General features: G+C 46.9%; 1 protein-coding gene across 5 annotated transcripts in view; it reads left to right on the forward strand.

Annotated features, from left to right (window-relative positions):
- Positions 1–27,522, forward strand: part of SAMD4A (sterile alpha motif domain containing 4A) — a 224,786-nt gene that overhangs the window by 174,550 nt on the left and 22,714 nt on the right. For all 5 annotated transcript variants that reach the window (XM_021102232.1, XM_021102246.1, XM_021102236.1 and 2 more), the window contains 5 exons: positions 5,912–6,021; positions 10,906–10,992; positions 18,712–19,045; positions 21,045–21,130; positions 26,948–27,066. In XM_021102232.1, the coding sequence (XP_020957891.1) occupies positions 5,912–6,021; positions 10,906–10,992; positions 18,712–19,045; positions 21,045–21,130; positions 26,948–27,066 (736 nt within the window). The remainder of the gene's footprint in view (positions 1–5,911; positions 6,022–10,905; positions 10,993–18,711; positions 19,046–21,044; positions 21,131–26,947; positions 27,067–27,522) is intronic.

The following is a 27,522-nucleotide window of genomic DNA, read 5'->3' on the forward strand; positions in this document are numbered from 1 at the left end:
TCCTGTGCTAAACAGCAGGACTTCAGTTTTTCTTTCCTAAAGAATCCTTCCTCGATGAAACTTGTGTAAGCTTTTTTTCTCTATAGCAAAGGAAATATATTGCCTGTTCTGAAATAGCTGGTTTGGGGTTTTGAGTTGCTTTTGAAATGTAGGCCTTTGAGCTTCTGCCTGTCTTAGAATGATATTAGAAAAAATATGTATATTGAGAAGTGTGATTTTTGTAAGACAAAGAAACCCATTGGAAACCGTTGTAGGAAAGGTCACGAGTACAGCATTTCTGAGGGTCACGACGGTGTGAGTGATGGAGTGGGAGTGACACAGCCCCAAGTGTGGCTGGGACACTTTTCAGCACGACTGCCATGGGAACAAGTTACTATTTTCTGAATGCTGACTTTCTAGATGCTGTCTCAAATTCATCTAACTTAAAGGCCAGGATTTAGCAAATTTACTTCACTTTATTTATTCCCAAATGCCAACATAAGACCTGTGTGGTTAAGTCCTAATGGGCTCAGACGTATGCTACCTCTTCTCAGAAAGACTGAGAAGCCCTGATGTCTTTGAAAAGCAAGACCACAAGATTCCCCCTAGTTCTCAAGGTCATGACCCTTATAGCCACCATTCCTTACCAAGCTTGTGTCTCCAGCTCAAGTGCCTTTAAGGACAGCCTTCAACGTAGAACGCAGCCACTGCTGAAGAGTCAAAGTAGGCTAAGAGCAGAACACCACTTACAAATGTCATAGCCAAGGGAAACTGCGAGAAACTTAGTCCCTCTGTTTGTATCACATCTTTCTAAGTGGGTATTTTACCCAACCTCAGCTATCTCTATGCCTTCTGACACCCACACATGCTCCCCACAAGCGTGGCTGCCAGAGGCCATCATGGCCACATCCCAGGATGGTGGCAAAACTCTCAGCTCCACTGGGACCAGAGACCAATGCACCTTTCTTCTGCTCAGGGGCTGGAATGGAATTGGGCTGTTCTTCCCACTCTGGCCAAAAATAAAGGCAGGCTTCAGTAATCTCGATGGTGCTGCTAGACTTCTGTCCTTCATTTTTGAAAGTCTTGTTTTCCCTCTTGCTTCAACGCTGAAGAGTTAGTCCCTCCTCCCTCCTCACGTGGCTCTTCTCTCCCTCAAAGATCACAGGTGTGGTCGTGTCTTAGACACAGAGAAAGAGACAGAGAGGGATCTGTCTGAGGCTAGCCTGGCTCTCTCTGGCCAATGGGGTTACTCTTTCATTTGCAGGTACCAAGACCACCACAGTGAATCTTCTTGGAGAAAGTGAGGCTGTTTGTAGTTCTCCCTGCCCTTTACATCGCTGCCCATATTGGGCCCTTCTGCAGCATCAGTGCCATCTTTCTCTTCTGCAAGGCCTCCTTGTTTGAGGGGCAGGTGCTGCAGGGTCTGTTGACCTGATTGGTATTGGTAGACATTCCAGCAACAGGCATTAGAGCAAAGCAGCCCAAGATCTAATTGGAGCCCAACTGTGTGTGAGCTCTTGTATATACCACAAAGCCTCTCCATGGCTGATTCATCCCAACTCTAAAGGGTAAAGAGAAATCAGCATAACTGGAAACTTGGTCCCATTGGTAAAGACCAACAGGTAGACAGAGCATTTAAAAGATAGGTGAAGCACTATTATCAAGGCGGGGGGAGGGGGGACATGAGAAAATAAACCACGTGATCTGCAACAAGATCTAGAGGAGCTTCGCCATAATAGACACTGTGGCCTTGGGGCCGCCACCTGCACATGGATGACACCGCTCTCTGCCAGAAACCTCCTGCCCTTTGCCCTTCTCTTGGGAATTCCCTTCATGGGTTTCTCTTCCCACACCTTCCCCTAAAAGCCTAGTGTTCCCAGAGCCCCACCTTGGCTCTCCCCTCTTCCCACTCCATGCTCTTTCCCTGCATAATCCCACCCATTGCTGTGGCTACAGACTACCACATGCTACTGACAAGGAAAGTGGGTCTCCAGCTCAGAGCCCTGATCGAAGACCTTCACCAGTTGACTTCTCCATCTGGATGGCTCAAAGGCAGTGAGAGAGAGACACTGAGCTGAGCTCAAGTGGAATTCACCATCTCTCTAGTCTCACCCCAAACCTACCACTCCCCTGTGCTTTCCCACGAAACCTGATACAGAGGAACTGTCTTAGGCTCCCTTCTCTCTCTCGCTCCCCTTCTTCCTTGATCATCATGTGTTGTAATTTACATCCTTTTCTTCTCCTCTGCCACTGCCATCCCAAACCATCCCCAAGGGCTTGACTTCATCTCCTGGCCTCCACTTCCACATCCTCCAGTCCAACCTTGACACTGACAGTCATCGTTGTTCTCACATACTCATCTGATTGTGCCTCTGTGCCCCTATTTCAACCACTTTTCATCACCCAAGGTGAGGTCGACTCTCCTTATTTCAACCTTACAAATCCCAATCATCTGGCCCCCATCTCTTTGCCCCATCTTATTTCCTAGCTTGTCTCTAGCATCACCCAAGCCTTTGCTTGGCTCAGAATGCTCTCTTGGCTCTGTGCTTTGCTTATGCATAGTTCTTACTTCCCAAGATGGCTTCCTCAATATGATCTGCCCAGTGATTCCAGGACTAATGCTATTGTAAAACTATCCCTCACTTCCAAGGCAAACCGAAAAGCCCATTGTTCTGTGCCCACCCCCACACTTTGAGTAGATTTGGCACTTACCTGCAACTATTATAATTTTTTGTGAGTCAGCCATTCTTTGGAGATTGAAATTTCCTTGATGTCAAGGACATGCCTGGCCCCCATCATAGGCATACATTAAATACCGAGGGAGCAAATTTCACGATGCCCACACTTGGCAAAGAAGTCAGGCTCAGCATATAGCAAAAGCTGTATCTTTCTCACATTGCATAAGAGAGTGGCTTTCTAGTATGGGACCTCCCTTGGCACATCCATCAGAAGCAGCCCAGATGAAGCTAAAGGGCTGTGTGCCAGAGGCAGGAGCCCAGGGAGGCACGCATGCTTTCAATCACGTATCAGCTACTCCAGGAAACACTCCTGTTTGCTGTGTCTTCCAACCATAGCCATGGCTTTGCAGGATAAGAAAAGAAGGTCTGAGGTTATGTTAGCTGGTTCTCAGCATTTCATCCAATCATGTAGCATCTGGACCATGGGAAATGCCCTGAGCTCTTAGTCAGAATTTGTCCCTGGCCAATATCTTACAGAAGCTAGCCTCCAAGTCATTGGAATTCCTGGCTTGGGAAGAGTGAAACGGTCAAGGCACTCAGTTCTCTGGTTTGCCTCCCTCTTAATGGAGTTTTGTTTTAATCCCTGGCAAAGGAAGGTGCCCCACTGCCAACAAGGGGGTGAAAGGTTAGTAGGCTACGTTCTTTAGAGCTGGGATTTCCTCTTCTTTGTTTGTCTGTTCACATTGGAGGAAGAGATGGCACTGAGCTAGGCACTGAGATACTGGCTCTAGGAGCAGGGTCACGTGCCTGCCCAAGGGTCATATGGCCAAGAAGAGCTTACATTTCCTAGGAACATATCCAGAAATAACTTTTCAGGAAGGCCATCTCACCATGTTCTGGTGAGATTGTGTAGGAAGTTTGTATAGGAACCTTTTCTAGGAAGACAATTCCCAATGACCTGCATTTTGACTAAATGAGTGAGTCAGGCTCTTCAGTGCCTCTAACCAGGGAAATTTGAGTTGTCAAAATACTCTTATAGAAAGGCCTGAGCACTGATTGGACTGAGACTTGCCAAGTCAAGGTTTGCACCCCACTCTCCCCGACTCTGAAAAACCCATATTGTCACCTTGGCTTATGACATACCCAGTTTGCCATGTGATTTAGTAGCTTAGGAGTCTATGTGTTTTGTCCTCAGTGGATTTTGCATGATCAAGCTATAGGGCACCTAATGAAACTTTAACCCATGAGATTGTTCCATATTCTTTTGTGACAGGTTTTGCCCAAGTGTGGCATTGGGTTACCCAGGCTTCTCTGAATCATGGTCACTGAGTTTTCTGAGCAGCTACATGTGGCTTTTCAAAGATGTCACAGCCAACATGAAACCTGGTGACAAAGTAGTAACATGTCAGTGACCTAAAAGCCAGAGCTGTATCTATTTGCTGCTCATCTGTGGAAACATTAACATTCTTTTAACAGCAACATAAACTTGATGGAGAATCAGGTCTACTCATATAGCTTCAGGAAGCACGGAGGGAACGGAGTGTCTTAGATTTTGATCCAACCACAGGTTGACTTGAGGAGGTCGTAAGGGGTTCGTATCTGGGCCTGCGGAAGCCCTCTCTCTTTGTGGTTAATGATGGTCAGGGGGATTCTCTGCTTCGCATAGGAGAATGAAAGGCCTCCAAGCACAGAATCAGGTGACTTCTTGCCTGAGATGACCGAGTCTGTTCTTAAAATGCTCTTGAAGACCCAATTCTGTGTCTCCAGAAATTCCTCCTCTTTGGCCTTTACATTACTGCAAATCGAGAAGTAACCTCTCCAGGCCTTCTTCCCCTCCTACACCCTTCCATTTCAGGCGATTGTCCCATGCACACATTCCCACCACATTAAAACTTGAAGAAGTCCCTCTTATTTTGTAGTGTTTGTGGTCGCTGTCAGTGCCTCAGAATAAAGCACTTAGCATTAAGCCACGTCTTATGATCCACATGGTTAGTAATGGATAATAATTGATAGAAAGTGCAAGTAACATTTACCCAGTGCTCCAGCAATTCCAAAGGACTTTGAAGTCACTGTTTGTTCAGCCCTCCCACTGATGGGCCATATAGTCCTCATCTTACAAAAAGTTGATATAATGCAGGGAAACTCTGGGAATCTGGCAACCTGGCTTTTGTCCCCATTTCACCACATACTTGTCCTGTGATCTAGATTTAATAGCTTAATTTTGCCATCTGTAGAAAGAGCCAAGGGTGGGGGGAAGTGATGATTTTAGAGACTTCTCAAAGATCCTATCAGCTCAAAACCCCTCACTTTAAAGAGCATGGGCAAGCGCCTTGTTTTGGTTGTACTTAGCAAGGTAATAATTCTCCTATGGATTTTCAGTGCAGTAACTATTTAATTTTCTTAACTCTAGAATCCCAAACTGGGGACTTATTTCAGATATGCTTTGGAATTCCCATTATCCCATAGTCTAGCCAATCTTCGGACCTTTCAAATCTTGATGCATGACATTTAAGGAGAAGGTCAGAGACACCTCCAGATACATACCTTACCTTGGAGAAATGGTCAGTGAACACTCACATGAGTGATAGTTTTGGAGTCCAGGATACCCTCATCCTGGGATACAGGAAGGCTGAAGAAAAATCATGCTAAGCATGACAGCAGCTCCATCCATGAGGTACTACTGCTGCGTGGGTTTTTTCCTATCACTGTGGAAGTGGCAGAAATAGTATATGGAGATTTGCATTAAACCTAGAAAGAAATTATTGTGAAGATGAAGACTTATCATCTGTCATTTAACATTGTAAGTCAGTTATTCCCAAATCAACAATAAAGTCATCTGGCTAAAGCAGTGAATCCTTGCCTTTTTTTTTTTTTGGTCATAAACCCCTTTGAGAATCTTATAGAAGCTGTGGATGACCCTCTGCCCAGAAAAACACCCATATATTCACAAATGGAAATGTAATTTTAGAGAATCACTGTGTGTTCTAAAACCCGTGGCCCCAAGTTAGCAACCCCCTGGTGTAAAGTAGATTAGGGAACCCAGCAGTGGGAATATCAGAACTAGACCAAGATTATCAAAGTCCGTAATTTGCTGCTAAAATTAAACAAGCAGTAACATACAGGTATTTTTGTCTTTTTTTTGTTCCCTCCTTTGACCACCACCTTCCTTCTTTTCTCTCTTCCCACATCTCTTGCCATCTCTACTCTTTCCCTCTCAATTTCTCTCCCCATCTCCTATACATCTGGCACTACAGATGTTCCAGCCTGGTTGAAAAGCCTCCGCCTGCACAAGTATGCCGCGCTGTTCTCGCAGATGACCTATGAGGAGATGATGGCCCTCACTGAGTGCCAGCTGGAGGCTCAGGTATGTGCTCAGCTGACCACCCCTGAGAAGGGCCCCAGGAGGAACCTGACGTTCAAGTCCAAGACAGACCTTGTTTGGACCCATACCTATACCCACCTGGTAGCTTGCCTTTTTCTAGGAACTGCCAGGTGCTGGCTAGCATGACATGGTGAGTAAGGCTGGATTCTTGCTTTCAGGGTCCAGTAAGAGATGAAAGATGAGCAGGTAACTACAGGGCAAGTGAGGATGAAAGGAAGTGTTAGGAAAGAGGAGTAACCTAGGTCCCTCTCCAAGTTCAAGGGTGCTAGGGAGGAATCAGGAGATGTAACACCCACCAAGGCCTAGAGTCTGTGTTCCTCCTCTTTTTTCCCTGCCCCCCCCCCCCCGCTTTGTCTGCCCAGCCATTGATAGTTTAGAGGATGGCAGATTGGTTGTGTTATTGTCGAGACTGTTTACAAAGCAGCTAACTTCTAGCAGTCAGTGATTAAAAGCACCAGGTCCTATCTCAGACCTCCCCCAATACTTGTCCAAAACCATGTTCAGACTAATCCTAGTTGGAATGGAGAAAGTTATTCAAAGTGTTTCCTTCTAACCACCTTGAATAACATGGGACACTCACAGACAATGGGATTACCCGAGGCCTCAAATGTCAGTTCCCTTCCATGTGCCATAAAAGGACAAAGTTCCTTCTTCCTTCTCTGGATGCCGAAGCCAGGCCAGTCAACAGAACCCCTGAAGCTTAGCAGGTTTCCTACCATGCTGTGCTCAGAGTAAACAGATCTGACCCATGTCTTTTGTCTCCCTTGTTTAAAATGCTATTTGCATGTTTCAGATTGACCTCAGTTTCCTTTGAGCGGTGATTTGAGAGAATTAATGGTCTGAACGGGCTAATAGTATTTCCCCTGCAGGAAGAGGAGATTCTGCCATTGAAGGCATGGCTGGTCTGGACCCAGATCTTCCAGCAGAATGCTGGTTTCTCATTGCCTATTCGGTACCCGCAGTTAACCTCTGCGGACCTGGCTGAATACCAGTATTGAGATGTAGGACAAAGCCCAGAGTCACTGCACATTCTCAGAGAATGAAAGGCCCTAATTTCACTTCCAAAAGTTCTCCCACTGCTTTTTGGACCTCGATCACTCCTTGAAATCCCAGGATTGATGGGAACTGCTTCTAAGAGCATTCTTGTGTTTGGGTCAGAGTTGAGAAAAAATCTCAATCATCAATTGTTCAACTTGAGAAAAAACAAGGAATCATTGACACCGAGGGCAAAGCACAAACTTTTCAGAGTAATTAAATTCACTTGAACCCAAAGTCAAGGCTAAACAGAAATAGGCCCCCAGTGCTTCATCTTAAAGAGTGGGTTCAGATGTCACTTGAGTCTTAATTTTCTTAAGAAGATATCACTGGTGTTCCCACCTTTTCCCTCTTTAAGAGAAATGTTACGACTATTTGCAAGAAGTCACCAGAAGTTTGTGTCAGAGAGCTGATTTGAGGAAGAACCTTCTATTTGGAAATTTGGTGTCTCTCTAGTCAATACATGTTTAAGTAAATCCTTGGGCTCACCACCACTACACAGTTAAGAAGATAAAATCCATAACCCTAACAGTGAATCCTAATTCTTTACCTGAAGTGATGACTGAATTATAGGCTTAAGTTCTTCTCTAGCCTGGGTTTCCTTAGGGAGACCCGAGAGGGCTGCAAATGGGCAAAAACCAGCCTGTGCTGTTTGAGGCCAGGTGATAATGGCACTAGACTTCACATGTCCTCGAGATGGGTAAATGGAGGAAACTTTGAGAAGCCAGTGCATAGGTGTATGGGGTTGGAACCTTTAGGAAACTGAGAGGGACCAAAATGATAAAACCTGGACACAGGAGTTCCCATTGTGGCACAGCAGAAACAAATCTGACTAGTATCCATGAGGAGACAGGTTCCATCTTTGGCCTCTCTCAAAGGGTCAGGCATCCGGTGTTGCCGTGAGCTGTGATGTAGGTCACAGATGTGGCTTGGATCCCACATTACTATGGCTGTGGTGTAGGCCAGTGGCTACAGCTCAGATTCAACCCCTAGCCTGGGAACTTCCATATGTCAAAGGTGCAGCCCTAAAAAGACCAAAAAAAAAAAAAAAAAAAAAACCCAGGCTCAACATACACAAATCAATCAGCATCATACACCACATTAACAAAAAAAAAGTCAAAAATCATATGATCATCTCAATAGATGCAGAAAAAGCATTTGACAAAGTCCAACATCCATTCATGATCAAGACCCTCGCCAAAGTGGGTATAGAGGGAACATTCCTGAATATCATCAAAGCCATTTATGATAAACCCACAGCAAATATAATACTCAATGGGGAAAAACTGAAAGCCTTCTCACTCAAATCTGGAACAAGACAGGGATGCCCACTCTCACCACTGCTCTTCAACATCGTTTTGGAAGTCCTAACCACAGCAATTAGACAAACAAAAGAAATAAAAGGCATCCATATAGGAAGAGAAGAGATAAAACTGTCACTGTATGCAGATGACATGATACTATACATAGAAAACCCTAAGGACTCAACCCCAAAACTACTTGAACTGATTAATAAATTCAGCAAAGTAGCAGGATATAAGATTAACATTCAGAAGTCAGTTGCATTTCTGTATACCAGCAATGAAATGTTAGAAAAGGAATACAAAAACACGATACCTTTTAAAATTGCACCTCACAAAATCAAATACCTCAGAATACACCTGACCAAGGAGGTAAAGGACCTATATGCCGAGAACTATAAAACTTTAATCAAAGAAATCAAAGAAGATGTAAAGAAATGGAAAGATATTCCATGTTCCTGGATTGGGAAAATCAATATTGTAAAAATGGCCATACTACCCAAAGCAATCTACAGATTCAATGCAATCCCTATCAAATTACCCATGACATTGTTCACAGAACTAGAACAAACAATCCAAACATTTATATGGAACAACAAAAGACCCAGAATCGCCAAAGCAATCCTGAGGAACAAAAACCAAGCAGGAGGCATAACTCTCCCAGACTTCAAGAAATACTACAAAGCCACAGTCATCAAAACAGTGTGGTACTGGTATCAAAACAGAGAGACAGACCAATGGAACAGAATAGAGAACCCGGAAATAAACCCTGACACCTATGGTCAATTAATCTTTGACAAGGGAGGCAAGAACATCAAATGGGAAAGAGAAAGTCTATTCAGCAAGCATTGCTGGGAAACCTGGACAGCTGCATGCAAAGCAATGAAACTAGAACACACCCTCACACCATGCACAAAAATAAACTCAAAATGGCTGAAAGACTTAAATATACGACAGGACACCATCAAACCCCTAGAAGAAAACATAGGCAAAACACTCTCTGACATCAACCTCATGAATATTTTCTCAGGTCAGTCTCCCAAAGCAATAGAAATTAGAGCAAAAATAAACCCATGGGACCTCATCAAACTGAAAAGCTTTTGCACAGCAAAGGAAACCAAAAAGAAAACAAAAAGACAACTTACAGAATGGGAGAAAATAGTTTCACATGATGCAACCGACAAGGGCTTAATCTCTAGAATATATAAACAACTTATACAACCCAACAGCAAAAAAGCCAATCAATCAATGGAAAAATGGGCAAAAGACCTGAATAGACATTTTTCCAAAGAAGATATACAGATGGCCAGCAAACACATGAAAAAATGCTCAACATCGGTGGTTATAAGAGAAATGCAAATCAAAACTACCATGAGACATCACCTCACACCAGTCAGAATGGCCATCAGGAATAAGTCCACAAATGACAAGTGCTGGAGGGGCTGTGGAGAAAAGGGAACCCTCCTGCACTGTTGGTGGGAATGTCAACTGGTACAGCCACTATGGAGAACAGTTTGGAGATACCTTCGAAATCTATACATAGAACTTCCATATGACCCCGCAATCCCACTCTTGGGCATCTATCCGGACAAAACTCTACTTAAAAGAGACACGTGCACCCACATGTTCATTGCAGCACTATTCACAAAAGCCAGGACATGGGAACAACCCAAATGTCCATCAACAGATGATTGGATTCGGAAGAAGTGGTATATATACACAATGGAATACTACTCAGCCATAAAAAAGAATGACATAATGCCATTTGCAGCAACATGGATGGAACTAGAGAATCTCATACTGAGTGAAATAAGCCAGAAAGACAAAGACAAATACCATATGATATCACTTATAACTGGAATCTAATATCCAGCACGAATGAACATCTCCTTAGAAAAGAAAATCATGGACTTGGAGAAGAGACTTGTGGCTGCCTGATGGGAGGGGGAGGGAGTGGGAGGGATCGGGAGCTTGGGCTTATCAGACAGAATTTAGAATAGATTTACAAGGAGATCCTGCTGAATAGCATTGAGAACTTTGTCTAGATACTCATGTTGCAACAGAAGAAAGGGTGGGGTAAAAATGTAATTGTAATGTATACATGTAAGGATAACCTGACCCCCTTGCTGTACAGTGGGAAAATTAAAAAAAAAAAAAAAAAAAAAAAAGACTCACAGACATAGAGAAAAAAAAAAAAAACCCACACACCTGGACATGAGGCACAAGTGTGTGATCTTAAAATGATCTTTTAAGACTATGAAGAAATGTCATGCTGGGTGAGATAATTGGCTGTCCTAGCTCCTTCTCTGATTCCTAAAGGCCGTGGCCAAAAGACACAGGCAAATATGTCGCCAGATGGAGTCAAAATATTTAGTGAGAAGAGGTTGATGACAATGGATGTTGACAAGAGAGACAAATGGGTATTTACTAGTCTGCAAACACGTGAGATAAGGTACTAGATAGCTTCCAAGAATCTCTGAGCTGATGCTTAAAAATAGGTTTTTTAAACATAACTTTTACTTCATTACAGAATGTCACCAAAGGTGCAAGACACAAAATTGTCATCAGTATTCAGAAGCTCAAAGAGAGACAGAACCTCCTGAAGTCTTTGGAAAGAGTAAGTTATCATAAATCACTGGGTGATGGACCATTTCTACCTTCATCGTGGGCAAATGGACCATGGGGAGTTCTCAGGTGCAAGTGTCATTGGCAGACCTTTGGGAGAGGGTCATGCTGTTCCCTTACCAGAGCCAGAAAAAAAAAAAAATGAAATGATTTTCAAGTGAAGTCTCATGGTTACCCATGAGCTTTGTATAACCTGACCACTGAAATGCACTTATTTCCTGGGTTCAGGCATCCTGTGATTGGTCATCCCAGGGCTCCGAGGCAGTGCTTTCTATACATTCCCATCTGCTTTTAATATGTTTGTAGAGGTTAGGAAGGTGTTTAGCCCCTGATCAGAGGCCAAAGTCTTGACAAATCAGTGTAGGGAGTATACATATGTGCTTCATTCCTGCTGTCCACCCAGGAAAGGATCTGGTTTTGAGAAAAGCTGCCCCTGACACGGCAGACACGGACAGGTATACCCCAGGCTTCAACCAAGAGGTTCAAAATCATTTGGCAGAAGGACATAGTGGGCTCTCCAAAGAATAAGTTTAGACTTTAACTTGATGGAATGGGTCCCTGTGATTCTCATCAGAACCATCTCAAAAGTGCAAAATGCTGAAAAAGAGCTTATTCAATTGTTAAAAGCAGTTTATCTGGTGCTACCATCCCTTTTGGTTTGCTGCCTAAGGACATTCTCTTCCTATCTTTGTGTCTGGGAGTCACCCTAGTGAGGATGTCATTTTTAGGGCTTGATGACTTTATGCCTTCACCTCAGATCCAAAAGAGAATAGGCCTTTGTTCCATACACAAGTGAGCAGGGATGCCTTGGCCCCACCATGAGGATCCTTGTGCACCACTGTCGGGAGGTGGTTGGGACTGGGAGGTGGGGAGCTCTGTAAGTATGTGCTGCCTACTGGGTATGAATTGTAACCTCTTCCAGTAAACCCAGTGAGCCTCTGAAAGGGGGCAAACCATTGAGCTGGGTGAGACTAAAGCAAGGTTTATGAGCACATAAACATTTTAATGTAGCAAGAATTTCTTTTAACTTATTCACAAAGATGTGCGTATAACATTTTACCTACAACATATAAAATTATACTTAATGCATAGAAGATAAAATATAAAGTCATATATACTTATAGAATATGCATTTATAACTATAAGGAAGGTGGCTTTTAAAACCTCTGGGGGTTTAGACAGAGGTTACTCACAGTCACCTCCATGAAGAAAGGCCCATGCTTAATTAAGGTGAATGACAAATAGGTAACCTATCCAGCTGAACCCTGGGTTTTTATTGTTGTTCTTAATGTTATGCCAGCTCCTTTACCAGGCAGCTTGTCTGACAGAGTGATTATTGCCATTTTTATACAACCATTCTCTTTGGGGGAACATTCAAAGGCCCAATTTTCTCCTTATCTGTTAAAAACATTTTGTGTAAGGATTAGTTTGCTAAGCATTACGGTCAAAGCATGATGTTTTCTGCCCTTATTTCTGGAGGAGCATCCTGCAAGAACTCATTCACATGCTCTGTCACTGAGGACACACACCCACCCAGGAGACAGAGAGGCGAGGTTGCTGTCGGCTCTACTCCCACAGTGCTGGGCCCCATCAACACAGGGAAATGCGAGGGCATCAAAGTGGCTCGCTGGCCCTCACAAGCCATGGACTCTCTGTCTGGCCTTTGATAAATCGGTGACACTTTCTGTGTCCCGTATTTCACCCCGAGAATAATATTGACCACAAAGACACCTTCTCCCTGGTTCACTGGATTGGGAATGTTAAAAAGATGACAAACGTAATACAAAGTCTGAAGGCTGGTGCTGGCCAAGAGGAAAGCATAAAGGGCTGATTCGGTGTGACTGGCTTTGAGAGGACAGTTGCTCTGAGCGTGCCTCAGAGCACCGAGTGCAGACACCTGCATGCTTGTCCTAAGGGGAGCTGGTGGCCTAGGAGAGGGAGTGAACCTCTTCTCAGCATCCACTGAGGACCCGGCCCCTGGCTCGGGAACCGGCGCCTCTCCTACTCTTCAAGGGAGAGGGTTGTCCATAACCTGCTGGCACATAGGCCAACAGGAACAAACCCCCACCATCCCTTTCTCGGGCATACCCAGACATCCTCTGCTGATTATGCTGCTGGAAATGTTGTCACCATACCCTCAGCTGGGTGTGGCATTCTTACCTCACAGAGAACCCAGAGATTTCTAAGGAGATGGCCGGGACCCCACCCATGGCAAGCTCATAATCAGCAGCTGCCACCCATCAGCTCTGTGCCCAGAGCTCTTCCACTCAGTTACTGACACTTACTAAGCAGCCGCCTTGAACTAGAGTCAACCCATCCACTGGAGGCTAACGGTGAGGAGTGCGTGCTTCCTGCCCTCAGGGGGCTCAGGATGCGGACGGCAGCAGATGGATGGGTAGTGGTGCTCTAGCAATCCAGCCTGCTCATCGCTGAGACTGGGGGGGTGTCAGAGAGGGGTGCCTTCCTGGGCTGAAACAGAGTGCTCAGCCACCGCAGTGAGGAGGGAACAGGGAGGAGCCAGCACTGCCTGGAGACTCGCTGGGAGCCCACAGCCACTCAGGGTGGAGCCGGGGCGGGGGGGGGCGTGAGGATGGAGCAGGATAAGAGAGTCATTTAGCAGGAGTCTGAGCATTGGCAGGAGATTTGGGCTTGGGCGTCATGCCATTTGGGGACAGAAACTATAGGAGGAGTTACTAGTGTGGGAGAAATAGGGTAGAGTTTGACAGATAGAGACTGAGGTGCCTCTGGGGTGCCCAGGTGGACATGGCAAGTAGTGGCCAGGAGGCCAAGTCTGGAGTCCACAAGGGTTTGGCAGACTCAGCTGCAGGTCACTTGTGTGTAAATGAGGTTGGCACCCCCAGAAGTGGGTGGCGAGTGATAAGAGCCCAGGACAGACCCTGGGTGGGGAACACTAGGGGATACGGAGGGACCAAACAGTGACAGACCCTAAAGGGTCAGAGTGTGAAGGAGGGAATCCCATCAGGGGACGTGTCACATATGATGAGGACTGAGAACACCCCCGCCCCCTGGAATTAGTCCCCAGCCACTCGCTGGTGGCCTTGATGAAAAGGGTTGCAGGGAAGTGGGGGGGATAGAAGCAGACCAGGAACCAGGCAGTGTGAATGAGGGTTGAGGCCATGGAGTGAGGCAGGGCAGATGTTTCAGGATGTTTGGTGGAAAAAGAGAAAGATTAAAATGGTCCCTGAGGCAGATTTTCCAACGTTTATCTTTAACAATGAAAATGTTTCCATGTGCTTTTTTTCATTGTCCTTTTCCAACTGACTCTCAAACCATGAAACTGAACTCTTTTCTGAGCCTGGGAGCCCGACATGGAGAAAGGAGACAGACACATACACACACTCTTCTGTTTTCCCACTGTTCCCTCCCTGTCCTGGCAGCATCCTTACACTGTTAGCATCTCAGGGCAAGGATGCTGTCACATGTGTTTGTAGACTCTTGGTGTTTAATGGTGCCGGCCAGTTAGGAGATGGAGTTGAGGGGCTGCAGGAGACCTGTCTGTTGGGCGAAGTGTCCAGTTCTCACCCAGAGAGCAGGGTGGGGCCCCAGGAAGCAGCATAAGTGCTGGGGACACCACTGGCTGCTAAGACTCTCCTTTCCAGATCATTTGCACCTTGTCGCTGTCACATGCCCTCAGAAAGGCTCTGAACCAGTCTTCAGACCTAAGAAAGCCAGGCCAAGACTGGGACTCTATTTGTTGGCCCTGAGCTGTGTCTGCCTGAGTGGATTACTCTGCAGGAAGGACCCTATGACTACTCACTTGAGCTCCTTGGCGCGGTAGTTGACAGACAGCTTGGTTATGCCTCTTAGGGTCCGTGAAGTGGGGTTATGTCTATGGTATGAAGGATCAGTAAAGGCCTCATTCCCATTGCCAGCTGAGGTACGGGACTGAGTCCCATTTGGGACATTTCCTAGCTTCCTTCTCAACTTGAGCCCTCGTGCTGAGTTCCAGAATTCATCCTGAAGAGTCAGGAATGTAACCTGATGGCCATAGTGCCACCCCATGGAGGCTGGCATGAGCAGAGATATTGCTAATTTAGTCGTAAGCCAAGTGTTATCTTTGAGACGGGGCTTTGAAGTCAAAGCAAAGCAAAAGCAAACTCCTCGTGATTCCTGAGTAAGTTATGTTTTCAGAAAATGTCCACCATTAGTTGTTATGTTGATGGTTTCCTTTTTGGTGTGATTGCCAACAAAAGAATAAGATAAGATTTGAACTTGGGACAAGTATATGTTCCCCATTTGAAGGAGTTCAGTTCTTAGCATAACCCAAGTCCCCTTCTCCCATCACTTGAGTAGCCATAGAAGCCTTCCTGCCCTGTGACAAGAGCAGGCAAGGTTTTGGTGGCAGTTGACAGAGTGTCCCAAGCATGCATTTGCTCCCCTCAGTAGTAGCTGCTGCATGCCAGTTTTCCGGCTGCCCGTGATGGACCAGCCCTGTGCCCAGCACCCCCTTGATGGGGAAGCCTCATCCCTTCTCCTTTCCCTTCCCCTTCTCAGTCAAAGCTGGACCAGCTGGGTGGCTGGCAGGAACTAAAGGACCTTGAGGAGGGGGTGGCCCAGTTGGCACATGGTTTGGTCAGCAAAGGGTCAGCTAGCTTCCCTCCAGGTGCCCTGCCCTGATAGATGACCAGGTCCAAAGTCAAGGAGTCAGTCACATGACAGCATCAGACTCTGGGAAAGGGCTGGTCCATCCTGGGCAGCCACAAAACTGGGAGTGACCAGGAGTGCCCTGACTCACGCATCAGGCGGGCAGAGGCTGCAGACTGGTCTCACCATAGCCACCTCCTCCAGGTTTACAGGGAAGGGGATAGACTCTCTGAAACCCTCATCTTTAAAAGGAAAATGGATTCTCTTTCCTAAAATAGGCTGGATAGTGGCCCTGGTGAGGTTTGAGACAATTCTGGTGGCTAGTTAGCATTTCACTTCCCTCAGAATCCCTGGCTGCCAACTGGGCCGAAGCACAATTCAGGCTCTGCTTCCAGCCTCCTAACAGAGTAGGTTCCTGCCAGCGACGGGGCGGGCTGTCAGTGTTCCATTGCCCAGCATTGAAACACGCCTGTCCAAGGCTGCGTCCTCAGGTTTCCTCTTTCCAATTGGTTGATGGGAGATCTGGATGCAGAAATGGTCACCTTCCATGAGCTTGTGTTCCTTGACATTGTCAAACAATTTTTCTTGGTAAGAGAGGATCCCCGGAAACGGTCGGTGGTTGGTACTCATGCTTTCGGCTTTTAAAATTATGGCCTTGCTATTCTGAGCTCTCAGAAGATTTAATACTTCATTAGTAATCAGGGCCCTGATTGTCACGGTCCTGGCCACATTTCAGGGAGAGGTTTGCTGCATAAGCTCTGGGCTACACCATGGCAGAGAGCCTGGCCCACCTACCACCAGGGAAGACCCCAGCCCTTGACCTCCATCCACAAGCATCTGAGCCCATTCTGTGCCTCTGAGAGTATCTGGCATATAGGTAGATGTCTATCAGAATCAACTTTCATTCCTTTTTCTGATAAATAATGCCCAGGATATCAAACTGTATGTGTGGAAGGATCCAGCTTTATTATATAAATTCAGGTGTATAGTACATACAATTGTACACATTACAGGCATACCTCATTATATTGCACTTCACAGATATTGCCTTTTTTTAAATTAAAAAAAAAAAAGACAAATTGAAGGTTTGCAGCAACCCTGCCTTGAGCTTGACTTTTGGTACCGTTTTCCCAACAGCATTTGCTCACTGCATGTCCCTGTGTCACATTTTGGTAATTCTCACAATAGTTCAAATTTTCTCATTATTGTTATACTTGGTATGGTGATCTGTGATCAGTGATCTTTGATGTGTTATTATTGTGAGAAGATTATGATTCGCTGAAGGCTCAGATCATGGCTAGCATTACTTTGCAATGAAGTCTTTTTTTTATTTTTTAAAGATTTTTATTTTTCTATTATAGTTGATTTACAATGTTCTGTCAATTTCTGCTGTACAGCAAAGTGACCCAGTCATACACACACACACACACACACACACACACATATATTCTTTTTCTCATATTATCCTCCACCATGTTCCATCACAAGTGACTAGATATAGTTCCCTGTGCTATACAGCAGGATCTCATTGCTTATCCATTCCAAAGACAATTGTTTGCACCTATTAACCTCAGAGTCCCAGTCCCTCCCACTCCCTCTCCCTCCTGCTTGGCAACCGCAAGTCCTTCATGTCCATGAGTTTATTTCTTTTCTGTAGATAGGTTCATTTGTGCCATATATTAGATTCCATATATAAGTGATATCATATGGTATTTCTCTTTCTGACTTAAGCAATGAAGTATTTTTTAATTAAGGTATGTACATTCGTTTTGTTAGACATGAAGCTCTGGCACACTTAATAAACTGTGCTGAATGTAAATATAACCTTTCTCTGCACTGGGAAAGCAAAAAATGTGTGTGACTCGGTTTACTGAGATCATGGATTTATTGCAGTGGTCTGGAACCAAATCGGCATTATCTCCAAGGTGTACCTGTGTGGCACACATATTCTATTATACGTTCTTCTCTCTATAATGATCCTTCTAAAACATGTCACTCCCCTGCTCCCTGACCTCTCACTTCTTGAAGAAGAATTTCTGGCCTCCCTGCTGACTCCTAATGCAGGCCTCCTTGCTCCTGGCTCTCATTTCCCCTTCTCTCCCCTCCTCTACCCTACCCCCCCACACCCCCTTTGCTGTTGCTCCCTCATTCCAGGCATGTACCCACCTCAGTGACTTTGCCCTCATGGTGCCCTCTATCTGGAGCATGCTTTCCCAGGAGCCTGCAGCCCATGCTCAGTTGAGTTCCAGCTCCAATGTCGCCCCTCAGCTAGCCTCCCCTCCCACAGCCCTGACCTGGGCCTCAAGGTGAATATTCATCTTGTGCTAGGATGCACCCTCCCTGAGGGAACCCTAATGGCTTTCCAGCCACATCCCCATACCTAGTCCGGGGGGCAGCTGGGCAGAGCACCCAAAACATACTTATTAATGTAGCAAAGAAGCGCATGATACAGAAACCTTCAGCTTTGCAAATAGGAACATCATCACAACCACCTCTATGAGGCAGGTCCTGCGGTTATCTTCCTGTCATCCACAGGGAAACTGAGGCACAGAGGGGTTAAGTCATTTACCCAAAGCCACACAGCAGTGTCAGAAGTCAAACCCAGGCATCTGTCCTAGAGTCTGTGTTTTTACCCACTGCCTGTGTTGCCTGTGTCATGGGCTGAGTGAGGGCGTGAATGATCAGGTTCCTTCATCTAAACCACATCACATACAGGACAGAAAACCACCATGTGACCCTGTATAACTTTGTTATCCAGCTTCCATAATGTGTGAATGTAAACTATAAAAATGCATTTTTAAGAAAGGCACTGAGGAAGCCAGGGAAGGAAACGCACCCAAATCATTTCAGTGATCATCTCTGAGTAGTGAGATCTTCAGGTGATGTATTTTCCTCGCTACCTCTACCTGTGTGTATTTCCCAGTTTTCTACCTGGGCTAACATTAGAGTGATAAATTTTAAATGCTCACTCTTGAGAGAACGTTCTAATGAAGGGGTCAGCAGCCGTGGGCCCTGTCTGGGGACAGCTCCGGCAGAGGAAGGGAGGCTGGAGTGGGCCACCTGGATCCTGACCCTAACGGAGGTCCTCTTCCCTCTGACCACCCAGGACATCATCGAAGGCGGCAACCTGCGCACCCCGCTCCAGGAGCTGCACCAGATGATCCTGACTCCCATCAAGGCCTACAGCTCCCCGACCACCACTCCCGAGGCTCGCCGCCGGGAGCCCCAGGCCCCACACCCGCCTTCGCTCATGGGCCCGGAGAGCCAGAGCCCTGACTGCAAAGACAGTGCCACGGCCGCCGGAGCCACTGCCACTGCCTCGGCCGGGGCCAGCGGCGGGCTCCAGCCGCACCAGCTGAGCACTTGTGATGGGGAGCTGGCTGTCACCCCCCTGCCAGAGGGGGACCTCCCCGGGCAGTTCACACGTGTCATGGGGAAAGGTAGGTAGAGCCCGATCTTCCAGCCTCTCAGCACCACTGACCAGAGCTACCAGTTCCCAAGGGGCTTCCCCTGGGTGCTGGGTGATCTGCCAGGGTACAACATGTCAGTAGCCCATTTTAGAGATGAGGAAAGTGTGGCTCAGAGAAGTTAAGGCATTTACATCTGAATTCGGAGCTCTCTGACCCCTGAACCCTCCTCCTTAATCCTGGCTCCCTTCTGTCCCACTCCTTCAGACCAGGGTCTGCTGGGCCCTCCTGGTGGAGTGCTCACTGGGCCATTGGACCCTCAGGCTAAAGGCAGCCTGCCCACGGCCCACACAAGTTACCATGGCCACGCTGTGTGTCTACAGGGCAGCCTAGAATTCCCACGTGGTTCTTGGGTAAGAGCCCCTTTTTGCCTGTGCCTGCCCTGTGTCAGACCCTCATGGAGGTATCCTTGACCATGTCTGACACTAGAATAATTTGTGCCGGATGAGGATGAAAGCTTCACAAGAAATCTTGATTAGTTAAAAACATGTGCTGAACGCCAGTAATTTTCCTTTGGGAAGGGGAAACAATTTTTGTCTTTTCTGGTGTCCAGGGTTTCAGATCATTTTAAGGAACTGGGTTCTAAACAAACAAACAAAAAAAGATACCTGAGTTGTACAGAGGCAGTGAAAAACTCCCTGTGATACATGTCCATAAAAAGACTTAAATCTATAGAAATCAAATAAATTATAATATGAATTCATGTTCATCCTTAAAAAAAAAAAAATCAGAGCTAACTAAAATGGTAAAAGGTAAAAAAAAAATAGTACCCATTGTCTCCTAGGCCCTGCTGTCTTCTTACTAAGAGGTAACCATGATAAAAGGTTCAGAATACCCCCTCAGAAACATCCTTGTTACACACTAACAAGTCTCGTTTAAATATTTCTTTGCAACTTTCTTTTTTTACATTATATGCTTTCAGTATTTCTATTAATACAAACATTCCAACTCATTCTTCCTTACAGGCTGCATACTCTTCCCCTGTGTGCATAAACCGTAATTTAATAGGGGTCCCCACAAATGGACACCTCAGAGGTGGTTTCCATGTTTTGTTGTGCTGGAGAAATGCTATACTGAAACATATATATATTGGTTCAACAATGCTATACTGGAAATTTAGGTGCCAAGACATAGTATAAATAGGATTCTGGGACAGATTGGTTTTGCAGGATTAGGGACAGTAATCCTAAGCTTGGCCTGCCTGATGGTGAGGCATTTTGACTTCTAATTGACATCTTTGTCCAGCAGTCTCCACCTGGCCTTCTAAACATTCCCATCAAAATCAGAGCATCAGGAGCTCTGGGGTGAGAAGAGAATGGGCTGCACTAGTGTGGCCATGGGCTCGCTGTGGGGGTGTGTCCTCTGCCCACAGACGAGCTCTGCTCTGGCTTTGTGAGAACTCATCTGAGTGGGTAGGTGAACCTATGCAGGTGTAAATGAGTGCATTGTTTTTGAGAAAGTCACCCTCGATGACGGAGCAGCAGGCTCCCTGCTCATGGTCCTGCCCACGAAACCTCACGCCCTAAACGATGTGCCGCCTCGCTCTTCCAAGTGAGACGGCTCATTCATAAAGTCACAGCGACAGCTCTCTGATAAGGACTGATGGTCTTTAAGGCCTTTGAACTCCCTCTCCAAAGGAGCCCCTTGCAAAGACAGAGCTCGGAACACTGCTGCGTTCTTCCTCTCCCAGAGTGTCTGTCTCAGCCGGGTTGCAGAAGGCTTAATATAGAATGGTATGCGTGGAATTAACCAAAGGGGCTTCCGAAGGCGAGGGCTCCTGCAGTGACCAAGCCTTTGACTTCAGTGGAATGAAGAGCCTCCTGGCCTTTTTTGTGAACCTGACGTAAAGCTGCAGTCATACATACCTCTCAAAATATTGGTCCTGAAAGGAAATCAGAGGCAGATCTCAGAGGTTAGAATGGCTGTGCATTTTTTCTAATTCATCTTCTGTCTGTCTCTTTTTAATTTCCAGTGTGCACACAGCTCTTGGTCTCCAGACCCGATGAGGAAAATATAAGTTCCTATTTACAGCTCATAGACAAGTGTCTAATTCATGAGGTGAGTAGTGACATGTTTCACTAAACTGCTTCCAAGTGGTTCTGAGTCCTGTGATGGGATCGTCTGGCCTCCTACACCTTGTTTTTGAGGGGGAAAGTCATTAATAATAGCTCAGGCAGAACTCGGCTATGGCGGCTTCAAACCTAAACACAGCTTGCGTATTACTTTGGGGTCCAAAGATTCATCTAGACTGAGCTCTGATGTGGGGACAGATGCCCAAGAGAAATGTCTCATTCCGGAAGCCTCCCTGGGGGACCAGGCCTGCAGTGGTTAACCGCAGTCTTGCCACCTAGCCCTGGGCAGTGCCGAAACATTTTGCCTTTTGGTTCAGGGAAATTGAAAGAAGGCAGGAAGAAAGAGAGAGTATTCAGAAGAAATAATGTGTGTCTGTACATAGGCTGTGTGTGGTTTGATGGCTGTTCTGCTGTGGGGTTTGTTTGTTTGTTTAGCTGCACCCATGGCACACAGAAGTTTCTGGGCTAGGGATCGAACCTGAGCCACAGCAGTGATGACGCTGAGTCCTTAACCATAAGGCCACCAGGGGACCCCTGTTGTGTTTTGATTTATGGTTTTTATAGGCATTGTTTTTAGCTGTATGTCCTTTTGAAGAAGGGCAGAGGCAGACAGGGGCTTTGTTTCCCAGACCCTCAGAGCAAGCACAGGCTTCACGAGGGAGTGAGGCAGGTCCTGGACATGGCTTCCCTGAGGGACATGTGGGGACAGGCAGTTGTGCTTCAGATCCAGGACCCCAGTGGCTTCTTAGGTGCCCCTTTCCAAGAGAATTAGAGAGACGAGGTCTAGGTTTCACAAAACTTGGGACTAGATAAACCTAAGGACTGAAGTCTTTTTATGGGACTTTGATGCGAGACTTAAGATGCTAGAGGCCTCCAAGTGCCCTCAGCTCTGCTGTGTTGGTAGCCAGAACCCCCAGAGTCCAGTGGGCTCCAGGGAACGGAGACCTCCACACTTCCCACCTCCCAGCTGCCCACAGGCACTCAGCTGCCAGCCAGCTCTTCAGCTCCCTGGGCCCTCAGCCATTCTGTGCTCTGATTCCACCCGCCCCTCACAGGCAGATGCACCATTTCCCTCTGGATTTCCATCCCAGCTACTCCTCTCCCCACCTCCTAAACCCACATTTTTGCAATTGCCTCTTTCAGTGGCATAAATTCCTTTGTGGGCCTCCATCCAAACTCCCACTCATCCTTTGCAATGTCCAATCCTGACACGGCTATCATTTGGGCCAGCAAAAAAACAACAGAAAGAAGAGAAGGCCAAGAGTTCCCCTTGTGACTCAGCAGGTTACGAACCCAACTGGCATTCGTGAGGACTTGGGTTCGATTCCTGGCCTCGCTCAGTGGGTGAGGGATCTGGCATTGCCATGAGTTGTGGTGTGGGTTGCAGACTCCGCTTGGATCCTGCATTGCTGTGACTGTGGCATAGGCCGTACAGCTCAAATTCCACCCCTAGCCTGGGAACTTCCATATGTCACAGGTGTGACCCTAAAAAAAAAAAAAAAAAAAAAAAAGAGGAAGAGAAGGTCAGAACACAGGGATGGATTTTAGAGCTCATTCATTCTTTAGATCTTAGGCACCTAAGCCCTGCTCTTGGCTAGGGAGCTTCCAGTGGGAGAGGATTCAGTGAGACAAAAGAAAAACAGGTTATTACACGCATGATGATAAGGTCACCTCTTCAAGACCGGAGCCCAGGAGGGGAGGTGGGCCCAGAACCCAGAGGAACTGTCTCCAAGCTAGAACCGAAAGGCAGGCAGAGTCTCAATGGGAAAGATTTGGTCCTTGAGGAGGCGGAAGAGAGCAGTCCAAGCAGAGGGAGCAGTGCGTAGAGGGAAGGAGGTTGTTTGGACTGGCTTTCAGGATGAGGCTGATCAGAGACATTGAAACTTCTGAAAAAGCAAACTGGAACCTTGCTTCCTCTCCCACACCCACTCTGAGCATTGAGCCTCCAACCTGCTGGAGGACAAGTTAACTTCCAAGTGGCCTATGAGGCCTCCTATCTGCTGATCCCAAGAGATAAAATGAGTCCTCCAGCTACCTCTGTTGGATGGTGCACTGGCTTCCTCACTGGTTCCTGCCAGCCCTGAAGCTGTGGCCGGATGTGCTCCCTTCCCTGCCATCATGTGTGCCCTCCCTGGGCATCCTAGCTCTCCTTTCTGTGTCTTTCCCCTTTTCCTCCATGGAAACTCCAAGCAATGCGGTGCCAAGGTGGCCCCACATGGCTCATCTTCCCTGATTGCAGTGGGGGTTGTGGAGGCTTGCTGACAGGAGTCACGGGCAGAAAGGGGCTCATGCCCTGCCTGCCTGTCTTGAGTCAGAGCAAAGGGGCCTGCACTCTGCTTTGGCAAGAAAATGTTGTTCGAGCCTTCTTATTACTTGAGTTTGAGAAAGAGGAAAGGCGTTTAAGTCATTTTCCACACCTCCGGTTACTCTTTGTGTATGAAACATGCCCTCCCAGTGAGGCCCTGTCGAGGCCCAGCCTCCATCCTGACCAAGATGTGCCGGGAGACAGGGCTCCCTTTCCTAGCCGAGCGTGCTGTTTTGTAGCCCACGGGGAGGGAGGGTGCTGACTGAGCCAAGACACCTTCCTCCCTTCCCAGGGACAGAGGAACCAACTCCTTAGAGCAATAAAAGGAAGCATAGGAAATTTCTTTCTTTTTTTTTTTTTTTTTGTCTTTTTGCCTTTTCAAGGGCCGCACTCACGGCATATGGATGTTCCCAGGCTAGGGATCCAGTCAGAGCTACAGCTCTGCTGGCCTACACCACAGCCACAGCAATGTGGAATCCGAGCCGCGTCTGCAACCTACACCATGGCTCATAGCAACGCCAGATCCTTAACCCACTGAGCGAGGCCAGGGATCAAACCCACAACCTCACGGTTCCTAGTTGGATTCATTAACCACTGAGCCACGAAGGGAACTCCAAAAAGTTCTGAATCTTTTTTCTGAGGCCAGTCGCTTGGTCTCCTGGATTATAAGCCCAGGCTTTGTGCCTCCTCAGCATCCTCAGAAGGTTCTGGGGAGATGAGCTCTCGCCCCTCTCTGAGCCTTGTAAACCAGCCACACAAATGGTAGGACACGTCTTCTTCCAGACAGACATATGGGTCTGGGCCTGACAGGGACAGAGGACTCAGAAGTGGCTGACTGGCTGTGTCTGGGTGTTCTGGAGTGTGGAATCTTCTTTCCCCTCCAGCCCCTGAGGAAGCTGCTGGCAGCCCAACCCAGAGCGGCCGGGAGCAGGCTGAGGTGAGGTGTCAGCATCTCAGCCTGCAGCAGAGCTCCCACGACTGAGTGCTATTTGCAGTCAGGAAGGGAACCAGCTTTCAGAAATCACTCACTGCCAGCCATGGCCTAGCTCTTCTCCAGCCTCCCGGCTGCAGCTCCCAGGGCTGAGAGAGGCCACACACAGCCCTGCTAAGGGGTCTGCTCTTCTCTGCAGCCTAAATTACGTAAGCCTGTTGGCCAGGTGTTGAGTGAGTGATCTGGCCTCTCGGAAGGGGTGTAAACACCTTCTTCTTCTGGGATGCTCTTTGGCACCATGGGAAATGTCACAGATAAATGAGTGTCCCCAGAAGCATTTTGAATGCACATCTACAAAGTGAGCCATTTACTCCTTTGTCACTTGGAAACTCAGGCTGGCTCCTGTATCAAGACCAGCTCAGTATTGTAGTTTTGAGACCTTGACGTCATTTGTTGGGGTTAAAGGTGATGGTTGAATGCTGCCACCAAGGGCTGGTCTGTGCAACAGAAGCTCCTGGTGAGTGTGTCCTGTGGGCACGTGGTGAACTGTGACCAAGAGCCAGGCATGTTCTGAGTACTCTACATGCCATTCATTTGGGATTTCATTTAACCCTTACAACATCCCTTTGAGGGAGGTATTATTATCCTGAGTTTTAGATGGAGCTGAATCTCAGAGGAACTTGCATAAAGATGTGCAGGGATTCAAAGAGTTCGCTTGTGGTTCAGTGGGTTGAAGATCCTGTGATGTCACTGCTGTGGCTCAGGTCAATGCTGTGGCGTGGGTTTGATTCCTGGCCCAGGAACTTCTAAATGCTGTGGGCACAGCCAATAAAAAATAAAATAAAATAAAATAAAATAAAATGTTCAAGGATTCAAGCCCTGCCCATTTGCATCCAGAGCTGTCCACTGACCCATCAGGCTGGACCTTCCTCCCCAAGTTATTTTGACAAGCGCACCTGCATCCTGTATCCTTGCTCAACATGTGGCTGAATAAGCTGGCTGAAAGCAGACTCTGTCCACTCCTGTCTTTGTTATCTCAGTAGAAATGCCTGCCTTTGTAGTTTTCAGAGGTACGTGTATATAGCTGGATGCGTGGTGAGCATCACCAGCAAATGAGAGGGACCACGGAGAACCACATCCTCACCTGTTAGCCTTGAGACCATCCGCCGTGCATCTTTAGGGGGATCAGCACCCTTTTCTCTAATGGGCCACTGAGTGCCTTGCAGAGTGGGGGTGGGGGCAGCATCTGTCCTCATCCAGCAAAGGTCCCCCAGGAGGAGGGGTTTGCAAGGAGTCAGTACCTTCTCCACAACATGGAAAACATCTTTTTGCTTTTGTTCACACAGCTCTCCCATGTTTAGATCCTCAAAGAGTAATGTCACTAGAAGAAAATTAAGCCGTCATTTTTTTTCCCTGTTTAAGAAATTTGTTGCCTTTATGGGAAACAGTCTTAGAGTCTGTTACTCTAAGTAATCGTTTATTGCTATTTATTTCATGCTTTATTGACAAAACTATTTGTGTATGGAATCTCTCACTCTCATCAGTGAGATCTGGTGGGATTTAACCACAGTATGCAGACCACAGTCTAGGCACTTGACAGGACTCCTATGTTGTGTGTGTGGTCCTCACCATCTAGAACACCACATGTTCATCTCATGCCTGCAGCAGAATTCCCAGGACACTTGCTGGGAATCCTCTCCAGATCTATTAAATCAGGCTCTAGGTGTATGGAAGGGGGTCTAGGAATCTGCGTTTTTAACAGGCTCTTGGGGGAACCCTAATATAGCATGAATTTGAGAGTCCCCACCTTGAGGACCCACAGCCCCATGTAAAGTCCCTCCCTGGGCTGCGCTGAGGACAAAGGCTGTGCACAGAAGAACCCATGACATAGACGAGAGTGCGTTATGAATGGGGCAGTAGGCAAAACATCCCCCAACACCAGTGTTAGTAGAAAAGACTCGAGAAGGTGTCAGATTGACCCATTTTCCTAAACCTTAGGCAAAATTTAGGTGAGGATGGGTTCCCTGGGGTTGCAGAGTGCGTGGGGGCACCCCTAACTGGAGATGTGTGAGCAGAGCCCTAAACCACAGAGAGTATATACCACATTGTCTAAAGCCCCGCAGACCACTCCAGGGTCTAAACACACACCATCAAGCAGATTGATTTTTGGAGTAGCTTAGCATTTCCATTGATTATGAAAATGCAGGGGGGCTGCAAAAGCCAGAGTAGTCAACAATCAATTGTGCAATTCATTCTTAGTTAATAGAGTCCAGAGTGGAGTCAGGGGAAAGGGGAAGGTGGTTATGGATTGGCCAGAAAAGCAACCCAAACCAAGGGTTATCAAAAGCTTAATGCATGTACCTTACCGGGCACCTCCAGTGTCAAATAATGTGAATTTTCATTGCTGGCAGCCCCCAAATGCAACTGACTGCTGTTTGGACCAGGTTGAAAACAGGTGAAGAAAAGGCAACCGCAGAGACTCTGATGTTTCCCCCTTATTAATTGCATGTTTCTCCCTCTAATGCCAGGCTGTGTCACCCATTAAAAAGTCCTGTTTGTTTTTGCAGGCATTTACAGAGACACAGAAAAAAAGATTGTTGTCATGGAAACAGCAGGTGCAGAAGCTCTTTCGGTCTTTCCCTCGGAAAACCCTTCTAGACATATCAGGATATCGACAGCAAAGAAAGTATGTTGGGCTTTCGTTCTTTGTAATGCACGATGGTTCCTGTACCTCACTGCTTGGGTTCTCAGGGCGGGACCACGCAGGGCACCATTCTTTGTCTCCCAGTATGCCCTGTGTCCAGATCACATTCCTTAAACAGGTGGGGCTGGGGAAAGGCTGCAAAGGGGAAGGATTCCCAGAGGAAGAGCTAAGTGTGATCTTTGACAGCTCAACTGACATGGCCAAAAGGACAGTCTCAATCCGATCAGCATGGAGGGGTAAGGGGTGTAATTCAATGATTGCTTGCCAAACTGTGGTTTATCCACATAAGGGGTCTCAGAGAGGACAAAAATGGATGGTTCTCTCTGCACCCTAAGTGGTAGTGTAATTTTTTTTTTCTCCCTTCTTGCTGCAGACAAGCTAATTATAGTTGGTGGTAGGGTGAAGAGCCCAGTGCTAGTCTATTTTGGTCTAGCTGCA

The sequence above is a fragment of the Sus scrofa genome, chromosome 1, assembly GCF_000003025.6.
Source record: "Sus scrofa isolate TJ Tabasco breed Duroc chromosome 1, Sscrofa11.1, whole genome shotgun sequence".
In the NCBI taxonomy this organism is placed as follows: domain Eukaryota; kingdom Metazoa; phylum Chordata; class Mammalia; order Artiodactyla; family Suidae; genus Sus; species Sus scrofa.